We start from the raw sequence: 20,199 nt of genomic DNA on the forward strand, positions 1-20,199 counted from the left end.
GAGCTCGAACTCATGACCCTGAAATTGAGTGGCGTATCTATGGACTGAGCCAGCCAGGTGCCCCCTCCCTGCCAAACGGTTTTTTTTTTTTTTTTAAGATTTTATTTATTTATTTGACAGAGAGAGATCACAAGTAGGCAGAGAGGCAGGCAGAGAGAGGAGGAAGCAGGCTCCCTGCTGAGCAGAGAGCCCGATGCGGGACTCAATCCCAGAACCCTGAGATCATGACCCGAGCTGAAGGCAGCGGCTTAACCCACTGAGCCACCCAGGTGCCCCCAAATGGTTGTTTTTATTGGGTCTGTGAAAGATTGGGTTTTTCCAACTGAGTAAAATCTGTTTTGCAAGTGGTTTAAGATGGAATCGTTTTCTGATTAGCTCAATTCAAATCATCCTAATTTTTTAAAAAATATTCCTAACATTTTCAGGTGAAAATATCTGATTGACAAGAAAAGGAGAATCAGGGGTAATATTGATCCAGCTGTTAATTGTACACTGACCTGTGTGCTACCTGCTCAACGGCACAGGCCAGTTTTCATCAGCAGCATCATCGCATGCGATTCCAACAGCAATCTGGACAGAGCCGATTATAATCCATTTTAAAGATGACATAAAGGAAGCCTAGTGAGGTAAGTAGTCAGCCTGGGTCAAAAAGCTAGTAATGATAACCAGAAAATCACATGGCCAGTGAATAATTCTTTTAGTCCAGGAATAGAACTGGAACTCAAACCTTAGACTCCCTAGACAGTGCTCTTTGACCACCCCCTCAACCATCACGCCGCACTCAGCCCCCATGGTTAATCTAGTGGTCTGTTGAGCTGACACGTATGGAGCCTTTTCCATGATATAAAGGCTGAGTATGTCCACTGGGTCTCATCTAGTCCTTCACCAGGGACAAACATTTCCCATGGAATCAACTCATTCCGTATCCCATTGAGATCGGTTGCAGATGTAGCCAATGGCTCCTTCTGCAGCAGCTGATTTTTTCCTGCTGAGGGTCATGCTACAGACACTTGTGCAACTTTGAATTCCACCAGAAGAATTTGTCAGTTCTGAGGCCCTTCTTTGTCCTAAGCATCTTGCCCTTTGGAACTATTTATCTATTATCTTTTTCAGAGGTATCTTCACACCAAGCATAACAAGACCACATTCACAAAAAAATTCTCTTAATTAATGTCATTCAGTTTGACCTACCTTAATATATAGACTGATTTCTCAATACGTATGCTGAAGCCATTTCTTCCATTTACTTCTATATCAAAACTGTGCTAGATACTCCCATAGGAAAAAAGTCTGATCTTAAAAAAAAAAAAAAAAAAGCATTTTAGGATTTTAACACTCAACTCAGTCACACTCTGTTCCTGTTCCTCGGTCCTTATTTATATAATCCCTGCAAAATGCTAACCATACCTGTAGGACCTTATACTCAAATTTATAAGCACATCAGATAGCTAATTCCATGGCCGGATTCTAAGACAGAGCAAGTAAGCAGGTGTTTAGAGAACCAACAAAGCAGGATTTTTTTTTTTTTTAGAAAGGAGCGTCTGACCTCAGCATATGTGTAAGTTTAGTTTTTTAGGCTAATCTTGTTTTCACTTACAGTTAGATATTGGGGCTCACCATATTTTCAGTGTGCCATAAAAATTATGATCAGGCTTTAATAATTTCTCATTTCAATAGTGTTCTCGATTACTTCACAGAGCTTATATGTATGGTCAAGCAGAAAAATTAATTATACCATAACTACAATTATTTAGAACTCCCTAAAAACAAGGATGGCAACCATAGCTATTGCTGAGCACTAAACACACACCAGGCACGGTGCTGTGTTCTATGCAGATTTTCTCTTTTAGTCCCGAATAGAAATTTTATGGGGTAGGACTCTTACTCTTCCCATTTTCAGAGATGAGAAACATGAGGTTTTGAACAATTTCCTTAAAGTTATGTGACATATTTTATAGTCATTAAAAATTGTCTTGAAGTAATTTTATGACATGGGAAAATGTTAAATAAGAAAGTAAGATAAAATGAAATGTATCTTATGATTCAAAATATTTTATGGAGTCTGGGTATATGTGTGTGAATTTGAAGGAAAAAAAAAAACTGCATCCAAACACTAACAGCAGTTTTTCTGGATGGTAGAATATGGGATTTGGGGTTTGTTTGTTTTTTTTTAGTTTTTTTATTCTATGCAAAATTTTTAAATTTGTTGTAATGAACATGTACCTCTATTATTATAAGTTTTTATTATTTTTTTAAAGATTTATTTATTTCAGAGAGAGCTTGTGTGCCAGTTGCCGGAGGGGCAGGAGGAGAGGGAGAGAGAGAAGCCTCAAGCAGTGTCCCTGCTGAGCACAGATCAGACACGGTGCTGGATCCCAGGACCTTAAGATCACGACCTGAAGCAAAATCAAGAGTAAGACACTTAACTGACTGAGCCACACAGGCACTCCTATTATGAGGTTTTTAAATAACCACAAGGATTTATATGAAAACTTCTTGGTATGTATGAAAAAGTTGGCTGTTATATAATATCTAAGTTCTCAAAAGAGGTCAAGTATTTATCATATATATTTTTCTATTATTCATAGTTATTAACTCACCACGATCCATCCTGGAAAAGGCCACAGGACCATCCAAGGCCAAGTGTCAAGGCAATCCATTACCAGAGAACACCGAGGAAAATAAATCTCATGAAGGGGCTTGAGAACTCCTGTCACCAGCACATTTTGGTACTTCCTTCTCTCAGGAAGTAAAGACAGAAAGAGGCCATGACTATAGTTCATTAAAAAAAAAAAATTCTTAAGTTTCAATGTCTATCTTCCAAAAAATCAAGTACCTACCTGCATTGAGAGCTGAGCGCTGCCAATCCCATTCTTAAGTCTTTTGATTTTGAAGCCTGCTTACTTATTCTTTTGGGATATATTTTTCAACAAATTGCTTTTATCCTCATACACCAAACAAGGCAAAAAAAAAAAAAAAGTTATAACTTGGTATTATATGTTTGACTTAAGTGAGGAAATAAAAGTTATCAGATTCCCATCTCACTGGTCCCCCCTACCCCCGCCAAAGAACTCGGTGTTCCACTGCAGGCTAAACTGCTTTGTTTACATTCAATTTACTAAGCATGTGATGCCAATACTGAAGCCCAGGGTTATTTACTCATCAAAAAATCCTAGCTTTGGAAGTCTGGGAAAGGTGAGGGTAACATCTGAATGCTGCTTGGCATTGCACTCGATAGAGAATAAAAAAATAGTAAAACTTTTTTCCAGTTTCTGACAATGTACCGTAATACCTGTGTCATGGTGAAGAAAGGGACAGTCTTGCCTGAAATGGAAAGCTAACATTGATTTTCCTCAATCTTAAAATGGCTTCATAAGGTGTAGTATCATTCTAGAAGATTCTGGAAACCAAGAAGATCAATTTGTCAGTGGTAGGAAACAGTGGGAGAAAGTAGAGCAGGTGATACTTGGGAGACATTATGTTTGACGAACATGTGACACAGTGTTTGATAAATGTTTATCAGAGGGAGGAAGGTATACTACTACCCCAGTGTGGTCCCTGCATGCAGTACAAGCCCACTTCCCTACAATCTACTCATATTCCCTGAGGAAAGGACTGGTAAATCAAAGCGAAACATAGCAAGTTCCAGTAGAGTCAACTAGGTTAAGGCAGGGCTCCAACACTGAAGTGTAAGGCAGGGAAATGGATCCCAAACCTCTTATTAACTCATCCACTGAGGAGTGACAATAGCAAAGGCTGACCCCCTGTGGCAACTAGCAGAACTACACCTCGCCATAGGATAATATTTGGGTCACCAAAATATATTTCCCAACCTGGCCAGTACAGGTAGGGATCCATCAGGATAAGAAAACATAGTTCAGGTCAAAGTATTGTTAATATGAACCCCTTGATATGGTTTAAACTGTGTGCTTCCTCTCAGAAGCCAAAGGAAATGATTCAAACAATGTGTCACAACGCAGTTTTTCAGTTTTCAAATTGAAAAGCTCTTCAGAGAAGTAAATCTAGTTTCCACATATATTTTCCAGAATTTATTTTTTATTTCCCTCAGAAAAAAATGAAAGGTTCAGTCTAGCTGGTTGGTTTGTTCCTTTGCCTTCTAAAATTCTTCCTATGGCCTTGATCATTATATTTAGAAATAATGAAACAGAACTAGATCATAGCGATCAGAACCTTCCCGGTACAAGGCTATTCTCAGACTCATCCTCAGACAATGGCGGAAGTGGCCTTCACTCATTCAGACGCTCGTTCAGGGGGTACTGGGGAAACATTTGGGGCAGCTCTCTGGAGACTAAAAGGGTTAAAGTTTCTAAAAATGCTTAACTTAAATCAGGTGGGTATTTAGGTGCCATAAAAATCCAACTTAATTTTTAGAAAGGCTGAAACTTGGAATATCATGCCTGAATTCTTATACCATGAGCATGTTTCCAAAAGTACAATTGCTTCAAGAGGTATAAACTCAATTATAAAATAAGCCACGGAGACGCAATGCACAGTACAGGGAGTGTAGTCAATAATATTGGTAATAACTGTGTATGGTGACAGATGGTAACTAGACTGAAAAAAAAAAAAAAAAGGAAATTACCTTTAGGAGATGAAGTCCTTGGGGGACGGTTTGTCATCTCTCATCATCGTTGTTATGAAGTAGATCAAGAACAAGGGAGTGTCACCCACATTGTATACTTGGCCACACCTATAAACCAATTCTCTCATCTTATTACTATACAGTACAAAAACGATCCACGTATAAATAAGCATTTGCTTTATTTACTCATCTGCATTAGAATCATCGGGCTCCTTGCTCGGCAGGAAGCCTGCTTCTCCCTCTGCCTCTGCCTGCCTCTCTGTCTGCCTGTGCTCGCTCTCTCTCCCTCTCTCTCTGACAAATAAATAAAGAAAATCTTTAAAAAAAAAAAAAAAAAGAATCAAATGAGATGATAAACCTGCAGGGCAATAGGTGATTCCATTTATGACATCAGAGTAACATTTTTCATGCAGGTAACGGAAGTTCTTGTTTCACAGTGCAACTGCTGTAAGTTAAATTGATTCAATTTAATTAACAAGCATTTACTCAGTGCCTACCTGTGAATATAGCACTATACTTACTAGACATACAAAGGAGTTAAAAGGCATGATCCCTGCTCGTAGGGAGCTTCCAATCTGGAGAGGAAAGATGATCCATGCATTACAGGAAACAGTAAGAACTGCTAAAAATCACAGGAAAGTCTGTATAAATCATAGACTCTGAATTAAAGACATGAGGGCCCAAGGAAACCTACTGAGGAGAGATACATTTGGGAATGGAGGCCAATCTGGAAAACTGGACCAAAGGAAGAACCTCTTGAATTTGTATCATGGCAAGTGATGAGCAAATGGGTTGGCAGAGGAATAGGAGATCATTTCACAGCCAGATCCAGAGTGAAGAAGGAAAAACTCAAAGACATGGAAACAAAACCCAGCAAGTCAATTGCAGGAAATGGCAGGCAAATTGGCTTAGCTCTGGAAAAGGACGCTGTGGGTGACTGGATGTAACTGAAGTCTCAAAACAAGTCCGGCTGAGGGCACTTGGCCTCTTCAAAGTCAATTAAAACTTTGAATAAATACTAACGCTTAAACACATCCATAAACTGAGCCTCCCCCCCCATAAAAGTGTACGTTTTCCCAACCTTAACAAAAAAGCAAAGACACATCGTGGAATATTAGAATCTAAACTCAGGCGATGTGATCATTGGAGGCCATGATCAGGCTGTGAAGAAGTTGCAATCATGCACAACTGTCTTAAAAAAAAAACAAAACTCACAAAGAGGTAGGTTGTCTATGACCCATGTACTTCCTCAAGCTGTGAGAACTTCAACCCTGTGCTACTTAGACCTCTATTTCCCTTAGGGTTTTTCATTTAAAAAGCCCATTCCTTTTCATACTGAGCCCACCAGCAAATAAAGAGTCTTGAGTGTGAAGTTGTGGGAAGTTGTGGGAGCCCTGGAGGGAGAGACGGGAAAAAAAAAATGGAAAACAAGATGTTGGTTTTAAACTGTGAGTTAGTAAATAATTACAATGAATACTTTATGAAAATATTTCTGAACTCTGAAGGGGAAAAAAAAAGGTGAAATATCTCTGTTCCAAGGCAAAGAATACTAAGGCAGAAGGAGTCTATAACACGGAAGTCCATATGAGCGAAGTATTTTTAATTAACCCAAATGGTAAACCAGTAACCTGTTTTGCTGAATCACATTCACTCTTAAATCAGTTTGCTGGAAGTGATGTCAGGGAAATCAGGGGAGAAAGTGCGGGTGCAGGAACAAATCCCTTCATTTGGAACAAGGTGGAGGTTGTCCCTGCTGAACTAGGACTGACAAGGCCTTGACTGACCGGCATGACCTTGACAATCCATGAGGGTTAGAACAAGGGAACAGCAACTTCACGATGCTTGTCATCTTGACTTTTACGTGAGTCATTGGTTTTAAACAGCAAGGTGAGGAGTACTTCTGGGTCCCAGCGTGTCTATGAAAGTTACTGGCCACCAGCAGCCGCAGCTGTTCAAGAGAGGGAAAGAGAGAGAGAAAAGATGAAGAAGCAAGTGACAATTGAGCTTTCGCTGTGCTTAATGTTCTGAAAGAGGTGATCTGAAACCCATATCTTCCAAATGTGCCCCACACTGCTGTAATATTTAGTATTTGTATATTCAAAATATTTCCATATTTGTTATTTTTCAGGATAGTGAAAATGAGAGTTCTGCTCTTTTTATAAAATCTATTCAGTACTATTTATATAATTAATATAAAAATATACCCTTTAAAAATTTTTCCAGTAAAAGAATTCCTCATTAGCCAGTAGGAATTCAGTCGGCGTTTACCGAATAATAGTAAATTCTGAGAAAGCAACTATGAATAAGATAGTCTCTTCCTTTACAAAGGTTGTACACATTTTTAAGTACAAATTATGGGAAAATATCAAATAAATAGCATGCAATAGGATTATATCATTGTTTAAAACAACAAAGGTAACAGTAAGCTTTACCTAGAATTCAGATCTTAAAAGTCAGAACTTTTCCCTCACTACTCTAAACACTCATTTGCTCATGTTAAGTTATAGTCACAATCTGGAGGAAATACAAGAGCAGAGAGGACGTGGGTGACATATCTGCTTCCAACTCTAAGATGCCCAAGGGGCTCACTTCGGCTTTAAGAACACACAGAAACCAAGAGTGAAGGGATGGAAAAATATATTCCATGCAAATGGAAACCAGAAGCAGTATAGCTACATTTATTTCAGACAAAATACATTTTAAGCCAAAAATGGTAACATGAGACACAGACCATTTATTATGTAATGATTACATTATTATGCAATGACATAATATATTAAATAATACTTAATTACATAATAATTACATTATTCTGTAATGATTAAAGAAGACACAAATAAATGGAGAGATCACTCATGTTAATGGATTAGAAGAACTAATACTGTGAAAATGCACATACCACCCAAAGCAATCTACAGATTCGATGCAATTCTTATCAAAATTCCAATGGCATTTTCAAAGAAATAGAAAAAACAATCCTTATATTTGATGGAACCGCAGAAATATCCCAAAGAGCCAAACGATCTTGAGAGACAACAAAGCCGGAGACCTCACACTTCCTAATCTCAAACTATCTTGCAAAGCTACAGTAATTAAACAGTATGGTGTTGGCATCAAAACAGCCAGTAAGATCACTAAAATGGAATAGAGAAATGGGGAATAAACACACACACATAGAGCCACTTAGTTTTTGGCAAGTACTAAAAATACACAATGAAGAATGGATATTCTCTTCAATAAATAGTGCTGGGAAAACTAGATATCCACATAAAAAAGAATGAAGCTGAACCCTTATACACAAAAATCAACACAAAATGTAAGACCTTAAACCATAAAAGCCCTAGTAGAAAACTTAGGGGAGAAAATCTCCTTGCCCTTGGTCTTGGCAATGATTTTTGCATTTGACACAAAAAACAAAAGCAGCAAAAGTAAACATTAAACTAAAAAGCTTCTGCACAGCAGAGGAAATCATCAATAAAACGAATAAGCAAGCTATGGAATGGGGAATAATATCTGCAATTTGAGAAGGGGTTAATATCCAAAACAGACAAGGAAATGAAACAACTCAACAACATAAAAACCAAATAACCTAATTTAAAATGGGAAAAGGACCTGAATAAGCATTAATTCAAAGAAGATATACACGTGGTCAATATTTGTACATGAAAAGGTGCTCGAGATCACTATCAGGAAAATGCAAACCAAACCACAATGAGATAGCACCTCACACCGGCAGGATGTCTATTATCCAAAAGGCAAGAGACAATCAATGCTGGCAAGGATGTGGAGAAAAGGGAACCATTGTGCACTGTTGGTGGGAAGGCAAAGTGACATAGCCAGTATAGAAAACTATGAAAGTTCCTCAAGAAATTAAAAATAGAACTATCCTAGGAGCCAGCATCCTACTTCTGGGATATATATCCAGGGGAAATGAAATCATGAATTTGTGTTCCCACGCTCACTGTGGCATGGGAGGATAAAAACGACATAAGAGTCCATCTACGGAGAAATGGATAAAGAAAATGGGATATGCGTATAATACCATAATAATATAATAATATTCAGCCTTATAAAAAAGGAAATCCTGACATTTACAACAATGTGGAAAGCAAAATAAGCTAGACAGAGGAAGACAAACACTGCATGGTATCACTTATATGTGGAATCTGAAAAAAAAGAAGAAAAAGTCAAACTGATGAACACAGAGAATAGCATGGTGGTAACCAGGAGCTTGGGGGTGGGGGGTAGGGAGAGACTGTAGAAGGAGAAGGGTACAAATTTTCAGTGGTAGGATGAATAAGGTTTGAGACTATTATGTGTAACACAGTGAACTATAGTTGATGATACCACATTATATAATTGAAATTGGCTAAGAGAGTAGAACTTAAGTCTTTTCACCAAAAAGAAAAAGGTAAATATGTGAGGTAAGGGATGTGTTAACGAACTCAGTGGTGGGAATCCTTTCATAATGGATATGCGTATCAAAATGCATGTCATATGCTTAAATATGTATTATAATTTCATTTGTTGAAGCTGGAAAAATTAAATGCAATTAAAGACACAAATAGCTTAGTAATAAAAATAAATAAATCTAAGACAAATGTAATACAAGGACATAGCACTGGAAATTGTTACATCTGCTCCGGTTGCCATAAAGGCCAGCCAATATGGAAGGAGAAGCAGTGAAACTACAGAGAAATGGGGCTCAGCTCTGCTCACTTCTAAACTTGGGGCAAAACGTGACCTGAAGCCATACATACCACCCTGTGATTCATTTGTGTGGACTAATGAATTTACTTATTTATTTTCTACTTAAATCCATTTGGGTTGGGTTCTATTACTTACATAGGGGGAAAGCCCTGGTAATGGTAAAAGTTTTAAAGTTAAGAATGAGGGGAAAGTTTGAAAAAATTTTCTCTAAACCTCTTAGACATCACTTTTCCATGAGGAATGCAGAGCGTATAGGGGATCTTGGCAAATAGGCGTATACCTTACTGGAGTGTTTTTAAATTAAGGAGGTTACCAAAAAAAGAGATTAATGATTTAGAAAAGACTCCAGGAAATCAACAGTGGTGGGTTCAGAAGAGCCTAATAGTATCTTCCCTGTGTATCCATCTATGTATAAAAAGGGTCCCAATGAGAAGGAGAGACTCTGCATTTGTGTCTATTTTTTTATATATAAAAGATTTTATTTTTATTTATTTATTTAAGAGAGAAAGCATGAGTCGGGTAGAAGGGAAGGGCAAAGGGAGAAGCAGACTCCCTGCGTAGCAGGGATCCCAACACGGGCCCTGATCCCAAGACCGTGAGATTAGGACCTAGGCAGAAGGTAGACCCTTAGCTGATTGAGCCACCCAGGTGTCCCTTGTGTCTGCTATTTGATTATGACTATATGGATGTCATCTTCATCTGTCAAGTTACAAAGTCACCTTTCCATTACTACTGCCAAGTTTACACGTCTGAATTTTCCTTCCTCTTGCCTTTCCCCTGCTGGAAAACAACCAAGCCTCCTAGATATGAGGGCTAAGAGGGTCTCAAATGGTGAACAAACTCACTCACGGCCATAACACCACATGCATCAAATGCCCCATTTAGAGAGAGAGGGGGTAAAGAAAAGGGAAGAGCATTTTTCTGTAGGGGGAAAATTGAAATCATCAACATTCCTCCAACCTGCTCGGGCAGCTGCCATTTTCTTGTTGCGCAATTTGTTCTCCAAAGCTTGCTATACAATACAAAAAGGAAAAGAAGAACATGAGCTTTCCTGGTATTTCCTACTACTTGCCGTTAATAAAGATAATATGTTAATGAAATAAATTACATCCTACCTGTTTCATCTTCTTTTTTAGATCCAGATTTGCTGCCTTCTGGCCCTTTGCAGTAGCATTGAGGTAATAGATGGTCAAGCTACATTTTTAAAATAATAAGATTCATGGTTATTTTTTAGTTTGAGTCTTCTTAAATTTACATCCACTAAATCATAGAACACTGGGGCACTGGAATGGACTTTAAAATATGTTCTACTCTAATTTTTTATTGTACAGATGAAAGACTGAAGTACACAGAAGAAAAGAAGTACATTTGGGACATGATTACTAGGAGTGACCTGGGAAGATGGGAGGCAAGGGGGTCCTCTTCCACAGCCCAGCACTCTGTCTATCATACCCCGCTCGCTAACTGTAGCTTCTTCTTGGAAATGTACTAGTATCAGTTGAAATCATAATTGAAAGTAACATTTCAAGTTGACATTAATCTCCTGAAGCATAGGGAATGTGTAGAATAAAAAAACTGACTTTCTGCTTTAAATTTCCTCCTTTGGCTTTTATAGCAAAGAATATAATCCTCCTCATCATAGTTCACTAACATGGGTTTTTTTATTTCCACAGGATGTATTGTTTGCATTTCTCCCTTCATCGAAAAGAAAACGTTTTATAAAGGAATATTCCTAACTTGCAGTTGACATTTACATTTCTAGAAAGAGCAAATTCCAGCCAAACATTTGTGTAAAAATAAATATGTTCATCTTCATTTAAAGCAAAACAAACAAACAAAATGCAGTTAAAAAAAAAAAAAGGTAACTGGCATTGCTCTTTGTTGCAAATAGCTAGATACTAAACACATTTCCTCTACTCCCCAACCATGCCAGATTATATCCTTTATGAGCCATCTGGTGCTAGCAACACAATTATTGATATGGTTTAGCTGGGTTTGTTTATCTCTTATATGAGTGATGGGAGTTTGAATGCAATTATGTACATGAAAGTGTTTGGTATACCATTTGGCATGAAGTAGGTGCTCAATAAGTGTGTGTGTGTGTGTGTGTGTGTGTGTGTGTTACATGGATGTTTGTAGAAAAGTACCTGGATTTGGAGGATAAACCCAAAGACCTCACAAGTCACTTGTAGTTCTAGAATTCTCTAGTCTCCAAAGGAATGAACCCGGCTACAGAGAAGTAACCTGAAATCTACTCATTTACCCAAAAACCATCCAAGCTGATGTAATATGATCCATTGGGGAAATTCAAAATGTGTATAACGTGTAACATTCTCTAATTAAAGGTAATAAAGAGCCAAGCCAATTGCATGAGCCCCAGGAACTGGAAGATGAGATCTCAGGATTCGAAAAATCAAGTCAGCAATAAACTGAAATTGCGTTTTAAATCAGAACCTCAGAACTATAATCAGCCTTGCAGGACATCTATTTGACCTCATATCCTGCCAGCTTTTCACTACACAATCTGTACCAAGACTTGGCAAACTGTAGTCTCCGGGGCAGAAATGACTCCCAGCCTGTTCTGCATGGCCTATGAACTAAGAATGGTTTTTACACTTTTACATGGTTATGTTAAGAACTTACATAATAAAAAAAAAAAAGAACTTACATAATACCCCCAATTTTGTCGTTTGACCCATCCAACCTAATATATCTAGGATTTGGCCCTGTAAGAAAAAAATGTGCCGACCATGGGTATAGACCATCCCTGCCCAGTGACTTCGAGATCTTCTGTATATTCTGTAATTTTCCATTCATCCCAAACTCAGTGTTTGGTGCTTCAAAGACTTAGGGGGGGATGAGAGATGAGAAATAGGACATGGGTTTGAACGGACTTATTAGGCACTTGATTTGCCTTGTCTTATCAACAATGTCGTATCAATAATGGGATAGATGAGGCCAACCCTTTCAGGTTAGAGTGGAAATTAAATGATTAATGTACAGCTAGTGCCTGGAGCACGGGCAATGTTAGTTCTTCTTCCACACTCATCTTGTTAAATCTTCGATCGGTGGCATTAGAACAATGTTGCTCCTTTGCTTAGAAATAAATCTCTCAGTAAGTTAAGACGATAGTCATAAAAGCTGACATTAAGTTTTGTTGGGTTTTATTTTTTTAATATAGGATCTCATTTATACTACTAAATGGCCTTGATTTTTAAAAACCAGGTGATACTTCATGTGGTCCCAGAAGCCACTGTCACATGAAAACTTGGAAAAGAAAAATCCCTTCAAGGGCCATCTGGTGAAAACAGGCTGCATCCGGCAGGTCCATTTCTTTTTTTTTTTTTTTTTTTAACACGTGTGCACCAGAGACTCACTACCAGATTCTGAATGCTACCCCACCATCGAGGTTCTCTAAAAAATAACGCGTAATCTGCTTTACTGTTGAATTATCCCCCTGGGCTATTAGCTCACCCTCAGAGAAGGGGTCCAACGTAAAGAGGTTGGATTTATTGTCAACCTACTATTACCATTTTGTTATACTATGCTCTTTCTTACCTAAGGAAAATCACTTTCATGATGACACCCGTTGTCTCTGATGTGGCCCATTACCATGAAGATGACTGACCATCACAAAGATGATGCTGACAACTTGGCCCAGAACCCAATTCACGTACTTCAAATAATTGTTTTCAGAAGATTTCCTAGTTTTACCTTTTTCAAAAACAAACCCCACCCTTTCCATCAGCTTTGTTTTTAAAGTGTTTCTGAGGGTGGTTTCCTCCTTGCCTCCCTTGAGTGAGAGAACGCAATGGTGGTTTCAGACTTTCTATTTGAGAGGGCTTCAGGGGTTGAAAGGAAGGTCTAGGGCTTTTTTTTTTTTTTTTTTTTTTTTTTTAGCTCTTTGACAGTAAGCATGTATTTTACCTCGGAATGTAATTTATCTCTGTGGTGGTCAAGAGAAGCCAATGAAAGTTACATGGAGACAAAAAACCCCTCCCAAGTTCCCCTTTGGATACCATCTCTGACTTTTGAAGGGATAGACTAAGTGACCTTTCCAAGACCCTTCTGATTCTCTGATTGTTTTATTGTGGACACACACTTACTGATGGCCTTTCAGGAACAAGGACATGGTACTTTCTAGAACCCCTTAACCCCTTAGTCCTAACATATAGCCTATAGGGCTTCCAGAGGGAATATTAACTCAGAGGCTCATCATTTCTATGTGTTCCCAGCCATCTGCTTTATGGAACAAGAGGTGGGGGCTAGGAGACGAGGGGAAGCTCCATGTGCTGATTAGATCTAGCATTTAGCATTTATGTTTCCCTTGCTTTAGCTGTTTACTGATAATTATTTTGGTTACTTGGGAACAAATCTTATAATCCTAGGCAGGCAAAGACAGATGCAGATGGCTATGAATTACATCCAATAGGATTAGAAAATGGCTCATGAATTTCAGCCTCTCACCACCATGTAATTCAGCCCTGAATTTGGGGAGGTTACAGCACAACCCTCAGAGAGCGTGGGAAAGCTTTAAAAAAAAAAAAAAAAAGCTGAAATTTACAAGGAGCCATTCTTCATTACAAAGACCCTGTCTATGACTGGAGAAGCACATACACCATAACCAAAATGATAGCGATGACCAATCCGGGATTAGAAAGCTGCCTCAAGATCTTCGCCATCCAGCTTGGGAAATCATGCTCCAGTGTTTCTCCAATGACTTCGAACATTCTATTTTTGCCACTGGGAAAAAAAAGAGGGGCAGGGGAGAGAGGTTTATTTACAACCTACGTAAAAACCACGATGACAGCAAAAAAACTAGAAATCGTTCTCAAACACCACCTAAGGGCTCTTTCAGGTTGGGAACCTAAAGTTCAGCTCCAGCTCTGGGCACTCTAACCTCTTATTGTCAACATGTGGGTGAGGGAGGAGACATGGTATCCCAACAGAAACACACAGTTGAGCAATTAGGAATTTAACCACAGCATTAGGAGAAGGTTTTTTAAAGCTGTATTTCTAAGATTTTGATTGAAATATATTTTATAAATAGCTCATAACTCTACCCCTCAGCCAGCTGTCCTTGTTGGGGAACACTCCCTTTGGGCTGAATAAATAGTGCACTCGAATTGTTTAATTCGCCTTGGAAATGAACATAAAGAAGAGCTTAACGGAATAAAGTCCACAAATAATCCAATATCTCTCCCATGCAATAGCTGCTATCTCATTTTCCACAGACTGCTTTCGTGGGAGTTATTAATAGGTAGCCACACTGAATGATGAGCCCTTTCTCGCTCTGCCATTTCTTGCGGACAGGCCCTAATGACTGCTGGCTCACTCCCACTACAAGGAACAGAAAATGCGAAAAGAAGGAAAATAAACCTGAAAAGCAGAAATCCTTAATGGGTTTGTTCTCAGCCCATTAAGGTAAGAATCAAACTTTGTAAGCTAGAAAAATGAGAGCAGGAAGTCTGTCTTATCTTCGTGCATAATATTCAGAATTATAAAGTAATGCCCATCATGTCAAGCTATTTTTTCTGTGTGTGCATATTGATTCGACAGTGAAAGCTGTAATTCTCAGAAAAGAAGATTAGGTTATTTATCGCCAAGTGCTATGTATCTTCAGAATAAAGGTTGGTATAACACTTCATATTCTGGTTTTGCTTTTGTTTTTTGATCTTTATACATTCTCATCTACTAGACAGACATGAACTACAAGTTCCAGATGATTTTTTTTTTTTTTTTTGCTCATGGTCTAACTAATAACAGCTTTCGAAAGACTGAGAATAACCCCAGGTATCTAGTCAAGAGTTAGTTACTGAACTGCCAAGGTGTAAGTTTCGCTTCACAAATTACAAATCGGCACCTAGCAAGAAAGACCTGTCTGTATTAAGGAGCAATGTAGCTTGCAGACCATTCAAGATTATATCAGTTTATTCCACTAAGATTTCTTGGTCCCCATCCATTCGAACTGGTCATGCTTTTCTCCTAGACATGGGGGATACAGCTTGAGGGAGACGACAGGCAAGGACGAGAGAAGGTAAGACCATCCACTCTCCCTTCTCCAACTTCTTGGGCTGAGGCTGATGACTGAGGTTAGAATGGGGGGACCGGAATTTTACAAAATGTTCTCTACCCACAAAGGTCTTCTCTGCATCCAGACTGTCCCAAATTCAAAGTCATTAGCATCTCTGGGGCTTTTCCCCTTTCGAGGTCTGGCATCTTAATGGGAGTCCAGATCTCTTACTTCAATACAAACTAAACAAGCAACTACTGATCTCTAAAAATCCTTTTTTTTCTGACAGTTTAGCCAAAGTGTGCCACATCCCAACATCCCCAGAAGTCCTTTTCAGTCTGCTGTGACTCTATGGTCAGATGAAATGACACTGCACCTAAGGTCCTATGGGCATAGATAGCTCCGTCCACCCTGTATTAGAATATCTATGAGCAGACCTGTCTTGCCAGTGGACCGAGAGCTTCCAGGACCAGAATCAGTGTCCAGTTTACTCCTACATTTCCTCTAACGCTTAATGCATAAGCAGTCATTATTCTTTCATTCCTTCAGATTACCGGCCAACACTCTACTGTGTTTAGACTCATAGAGTTGAAAATATTCTATCCCCAACCTCAAGAAGCCAGCGACACTATTAAAACACACACACACACACACACGTATAATAGCAAATAAATAATAAAATAGCAGCACCACAATGTAAAACAGAAGTAAATATAAATATAAAAGTGTCACAATACAATAGAAATCTGCGCTTACTGTACGATCTCAGTTATTTTTAAAAGCTGCGTAAAATGAAAACCGGAACACAACATGCCGAAATGTTGAGAGTTGTTATTTCAGTTGGTAATCTTTGGGGTTATGAGCACTATTTAGTTTCGTGTAGAAATGTTTCTATAGTTTCCAGGTTTTCTAGGATGAACACACAATACCTTGGCAGTAAGATGAAAATATATACAAACATAATTACGGTGATACCGACATGGAGAGAATGGAGAGCCTAGAGAATTAGAAATTGTTCAGAATTATTAGCGAGGGGTTGGGAGAGAAACATCACGTCAGCCAATATGGTAGAGCAATTAGAGAATTTTTTTCTTAATTGGGACACCAAATAAATAGTTTTTACCTTGCTGAACTGTTTAAGGTAAATCCACTTAACAGTCTATTGGAATAATTTTCTGGAAAATTCACACTCCTTAGTCAGCTCTCAGGAAACCACAACAAGCTAGAACACCTCATCAAATTGCTTTACAGAATGGGTCTTCTTCCAAGGAATGGAGCCACCTTACCTGAAGAAAACATACCTGTATCTGGGAGACATTAGCCATCACTGTGTTCCTTGTGGGGCCACCCATTAACCTACCTCAAATGCATGTTTGCTGCCCACCCAGCTGCCACATAGGGTCAGACTAGACAGGCTGAGCAAACCACCCCAAACTCAGGATCCCTAGGATGGCCAAGCCGTGAGGCTCCTATTAATGCATGTTTTCTCACCTCATTCCTAGTTTCTGGGCAGAGCAAGCCTTTTAAACCTTTAAGTCCAAACAAAGAAACAAAGCATACCTTTTTTTTTTTTGCTCCTAAATGAGGAAACTGACATGAGAAATAGACTATTTAAGTAAGATAGAAATACCCCTTTCCTGACATGCTACTGAAAATATGTAAAATTTTCTTGATCTCAGAATCTCGATACATACGCAGAAATTTTGCCTAAGTTTGCCAATTGGAAAACACTTGATCAAAATCAGAGAGTACACCTTAGATACAATCTCATCTTTTTTTCATTAAGTTCATAGTAACTGTGTGTGATATAAAGAGAGGCAGAGGAGTTAGGCTCAAAAGGCTAAAACTGTGTGGTCATGGTACAGGTCTAGCTCAATGGCTATCTTTCACAGGAAAGTACTTGTGCCATCCATGTGGACCTCATGGGGTTTCCCTTCGTTCGATAGATTTTTCGGAGAAAGATCGACTTGCCACTAGAAAGCGAAAAGCACATCTAAAACTCCACGTGGATATTCTCTTGCATGGGTAATTTGCAAGTAACGGAAGTCTTTGAACGGCTTATCTGGTGAATTTTATACCCAGAGATTCATTAGACATTTATTAAGACCAAGCTCCTGCTTCAAGACTGCAATTTCATATTTAGTCTCCAGATGTCACTGTCTGCACTATTTATTTCAGCCCAGGGTGGGGAGGGTGGGGGGGCGGCGGAACTGATCAGGATTTGTCAACATTACCTTCCTAAGTATGACAGAACTCCAGTAGTTTCTGCCCTATCAGCTGGCTTAACAATTTCCTTTTTTTTTTTCCCAGTAAAGCAGTAACTCCTCAAACTATTGTTAGAGTGAAAATGCCTTTATACTTAAGTCTGTGAGCAATGCAATTTTGACTTTAATAACTTGGCATCTGACAGCAAGATGGGCTCATGCTTGTCACCCACATGGCTTTTCACGTTCACGTTTCTTTCACTTGGGAAGGAGAAAGAAATCAAATGCATGCTGACCAGTGACTCAACCGGCAGAGATTCTCTGCGGGGACTTGTGGTAGGTTCAATTCATTTCTTTTTTTTTAAGAGAGAGGGCAGAGGAGAGGAGGGAGAGAAAGAATCTTAAGCAGGCTCTACGCCCAGCGTGGAGCCTCAGGAGTGCAGAGCTCGATCTTACCACCCTAAGATTACTTGAGCCAAATTCAAGAGTCAGACGCTTAACCAACTGAGCCATCCGGCGGGGGGCGGGGGGGGGGACGTCCATGCTAGATTCATTTCTTTCTTTCTTTCTTTCCTTTTTTTTGGTAGGTTCATTTCTAAGGCCCTATTTAGGGAATGAAATCTCAGTTCCTCAGATCCCAGGGGCTTTGTTTCCTCGATAAGTGTCACAGCCAGAACTTGGTCATAGAGAACTGGAGAAAAAGTCCATTTCAGTTTGGATCAGAGAGACTTACTGTCTTTTCATTACTGATGTGAACGATTTATTCTTGTTATTTTGAGAGATTATACGTGCTGCACATTATCCTCAATGTTTTACTGGCATGTAGCATTATGGATTATAAAATGTGGGACCCACTTAATATTCATAATTATCTAATAATGATCCCATTTCTACATAGCTTGTGCAATAATCTACTTTTAATTAATTACATCCTATTGGGCATGACCTAGCGATAACTTCTGATTTTTGGACGCGTTGGCCGAGCATCAGGAACATTTTCACATCCCCACCAGCATAATCATCAAACCCTGCTCTTAGCTTATGGCTCTGATTTATTGTCCGTATTTTACCCAGGTAGAGCCTGGGTGCACACAAATCATCTTCCCTTTTACGATTCCCAAGTAAGAAAATCGAGGGACTTGCCCAAGAATCTCCATGTTACCTCATGAGCCTGACTGCCCAAAGAATCACATTTCTACAGACCAAAATGCCCGCTGTTGGCGGGGCAGGGGGTGGGGCAGGGGGAAACAAAACTCATAAGAGAGACTATTCCTAGTTCCACGCCTGGAAGAAAACAGCACTTTCAAAGGCCAGAACCTGAAGGGGCCACAGTCAAAAGATGGCGGCAGCGACACGATCATGTACAGGACGGGCATGGTGGACAGGAAGAGGATGAGCAGCAGCATGCCCAGGTAGAAGTTATTCGATCTGGAAGCTTTGAAGACCCTGGCCTCAGGGACGTTGCAACACATCACGGCCCAGCACTGGAAGTACATGGATGTGTGGAGTCGAAGGATATTGATGCCTGGGAGGCTGGGGGCGAAGAAGGAGCCCATCCTGGAAAGACAAACGTGCCTCTGCTCAGTCCCAGTCTTCTCTTCGTTCGTAACAGAGTCACACAGCACCTGCTCACGTCACATCGTGTTTAAACGTAGCGCGGCGCCCGACCCACAAACCCGCTTTCATCAATAAACTTGACTGGTCAATTTCCATCTCTGTGCACATTTTACCATCTCTCCATTATCCAGGAATTGCCTATGGGATTCTCGCATGGCAATTATGCCGTTCACTAACGATATCTGCTCTCATTAATAAACTTAAGCTACACCAGAGAAAACAATGTATCACATGTATTTTTTTATTTTTATTTTTTTAAAAGATTTTGTTTATTTGACAGAGATCACAAGTAGGCAAAGAGGCAGGCAGAGAGATAGGTAAGTAGGCTCCCTGCTGTGCAGAGAGACCAATGTGGGGGTCAATCCCAAGACCCTGAGATCATGACCTGAGCTGAAGGTGGAGGCTTTAACCCACTGAGCCACCCAGGTGCCCCTGTATCACATGTATTAAATTCTCTCTTCTACTTCTCAGATTTCCTCTAATACTCAAATCATTGATTAATAAATTCAGAAATTTAACTTCTCTTTAATATAACTGCCCCTGAAAGCACTCATTCTATTCAAATAAACTGTACATCTAGATTATTTTTCTTATAGCTAATTAATTTTTGCTTAATGGAAGAGAAAAAATTCAAATGAATTTATCTTTTTCTATTCTCTATTAGTTATGTAGCTAATATGGTGTTTTAGAGCTGATGTATTTATGCCCAATAATAGACAGTGTTTTCTTAATAGTCTATAGGAACCTTTATGTGTTTGAGATGAAAATTCAACACATTCATTTAATTTAATCTGTTTACTTTCTTACTTCAGAAAGAATTTTTGTCCTAGAAATTCACTGCTTTGTGCATCTGATTTTTAGAAACTATCTTTAAATGCCACTTTTAAATAGGAAGCATTCAAGTGAGGTCACTTTTACTTGCTGGTTCAGTTGGTGATTTCAACAAAATAAATTTGAATTTTCTTTGATGAGAAAAATCTATTAGCATCATAAAACCATATTAATAGCAAAGCATTGGTCCAAAACCAAAAAGAGGATAGATGTGCACTTAT

The 20,199-nt window shown here is 39.1% G+C and overlaps 1 protein-coding gene and 1 long non-coding RNA gene across 7 annotated transcripts in view; both read right to left on the reverse strand.

The window, feature by feature from the left end:
• Positions 1 to 1,202: 1,202 nt before the first annotated feature.
• On the reverse strand, positions 1,203 to 3,147 carry LOC122916973. The gene is made up of 3 exons (XR_006386336.1): positions 2,841 to 3,147; positions 2,601 to 2,736; positions 1,203 to 1,295 (listed from the first exon to the last, which is right to left on the reverse strand). It is a non-coding gene; the product is annotated as an uncharacterized LOC122916973 (long non-coding RNA).
• Positions 3,148 to 6,188: 3,041 nt separating this feature from the next.
• TMC1 (transmembrane channel like 1) overlaps positions 6,189 to 20,199 on the reverse strand; it is a 385,033-nt gene continuing 371,022 nt past the window's right edge. For 3 of the 6 annotated variants that reach the window (XM_044265894.1, XM_044265893.1, XM_044265895.1), the window contains 3 exons: positions 13,931 to 14,056; positions 10,429 to 10,507; positions 6,189 to 6,551 (listed from right to left, as the gene is read on the reverse strand). In XM_044265894.1, coding sequence (XP_044121829.1) covers positions 6,327 to 6,551; positions 10,429 to 10,507; positions 13,931 to 14,056 — 430 coding nt within the window. In that variant the 3' untranslated portion in view covers positions 6,189 to 6,326. Of the gene's footprint in view, positions 6,552 to 10,273; positions 10,326 to 10,428; positions 10,508 to 13,930; positions 14,057 to 18,680; positions 19,088 to 20,199 lie in introns of those variants that run through there. The other 3 variants (XM_044265898.1, XM_044265897.1, XM_044265896.1) reach the window with 3 other exon arrangements.

Source organism: Neovison vison, chromosome 9 (assembly GCF_020171115.1).
Source record: "Neovison vison isolate M4711 chromosome 9, ASM_NN_V1, whole genome shotgun sequence".
NCBI lineage: Eukaryota > Metazoa > Chordata > Mammalia > Carnivora > Mustelidae > Neogale > Neogale vison.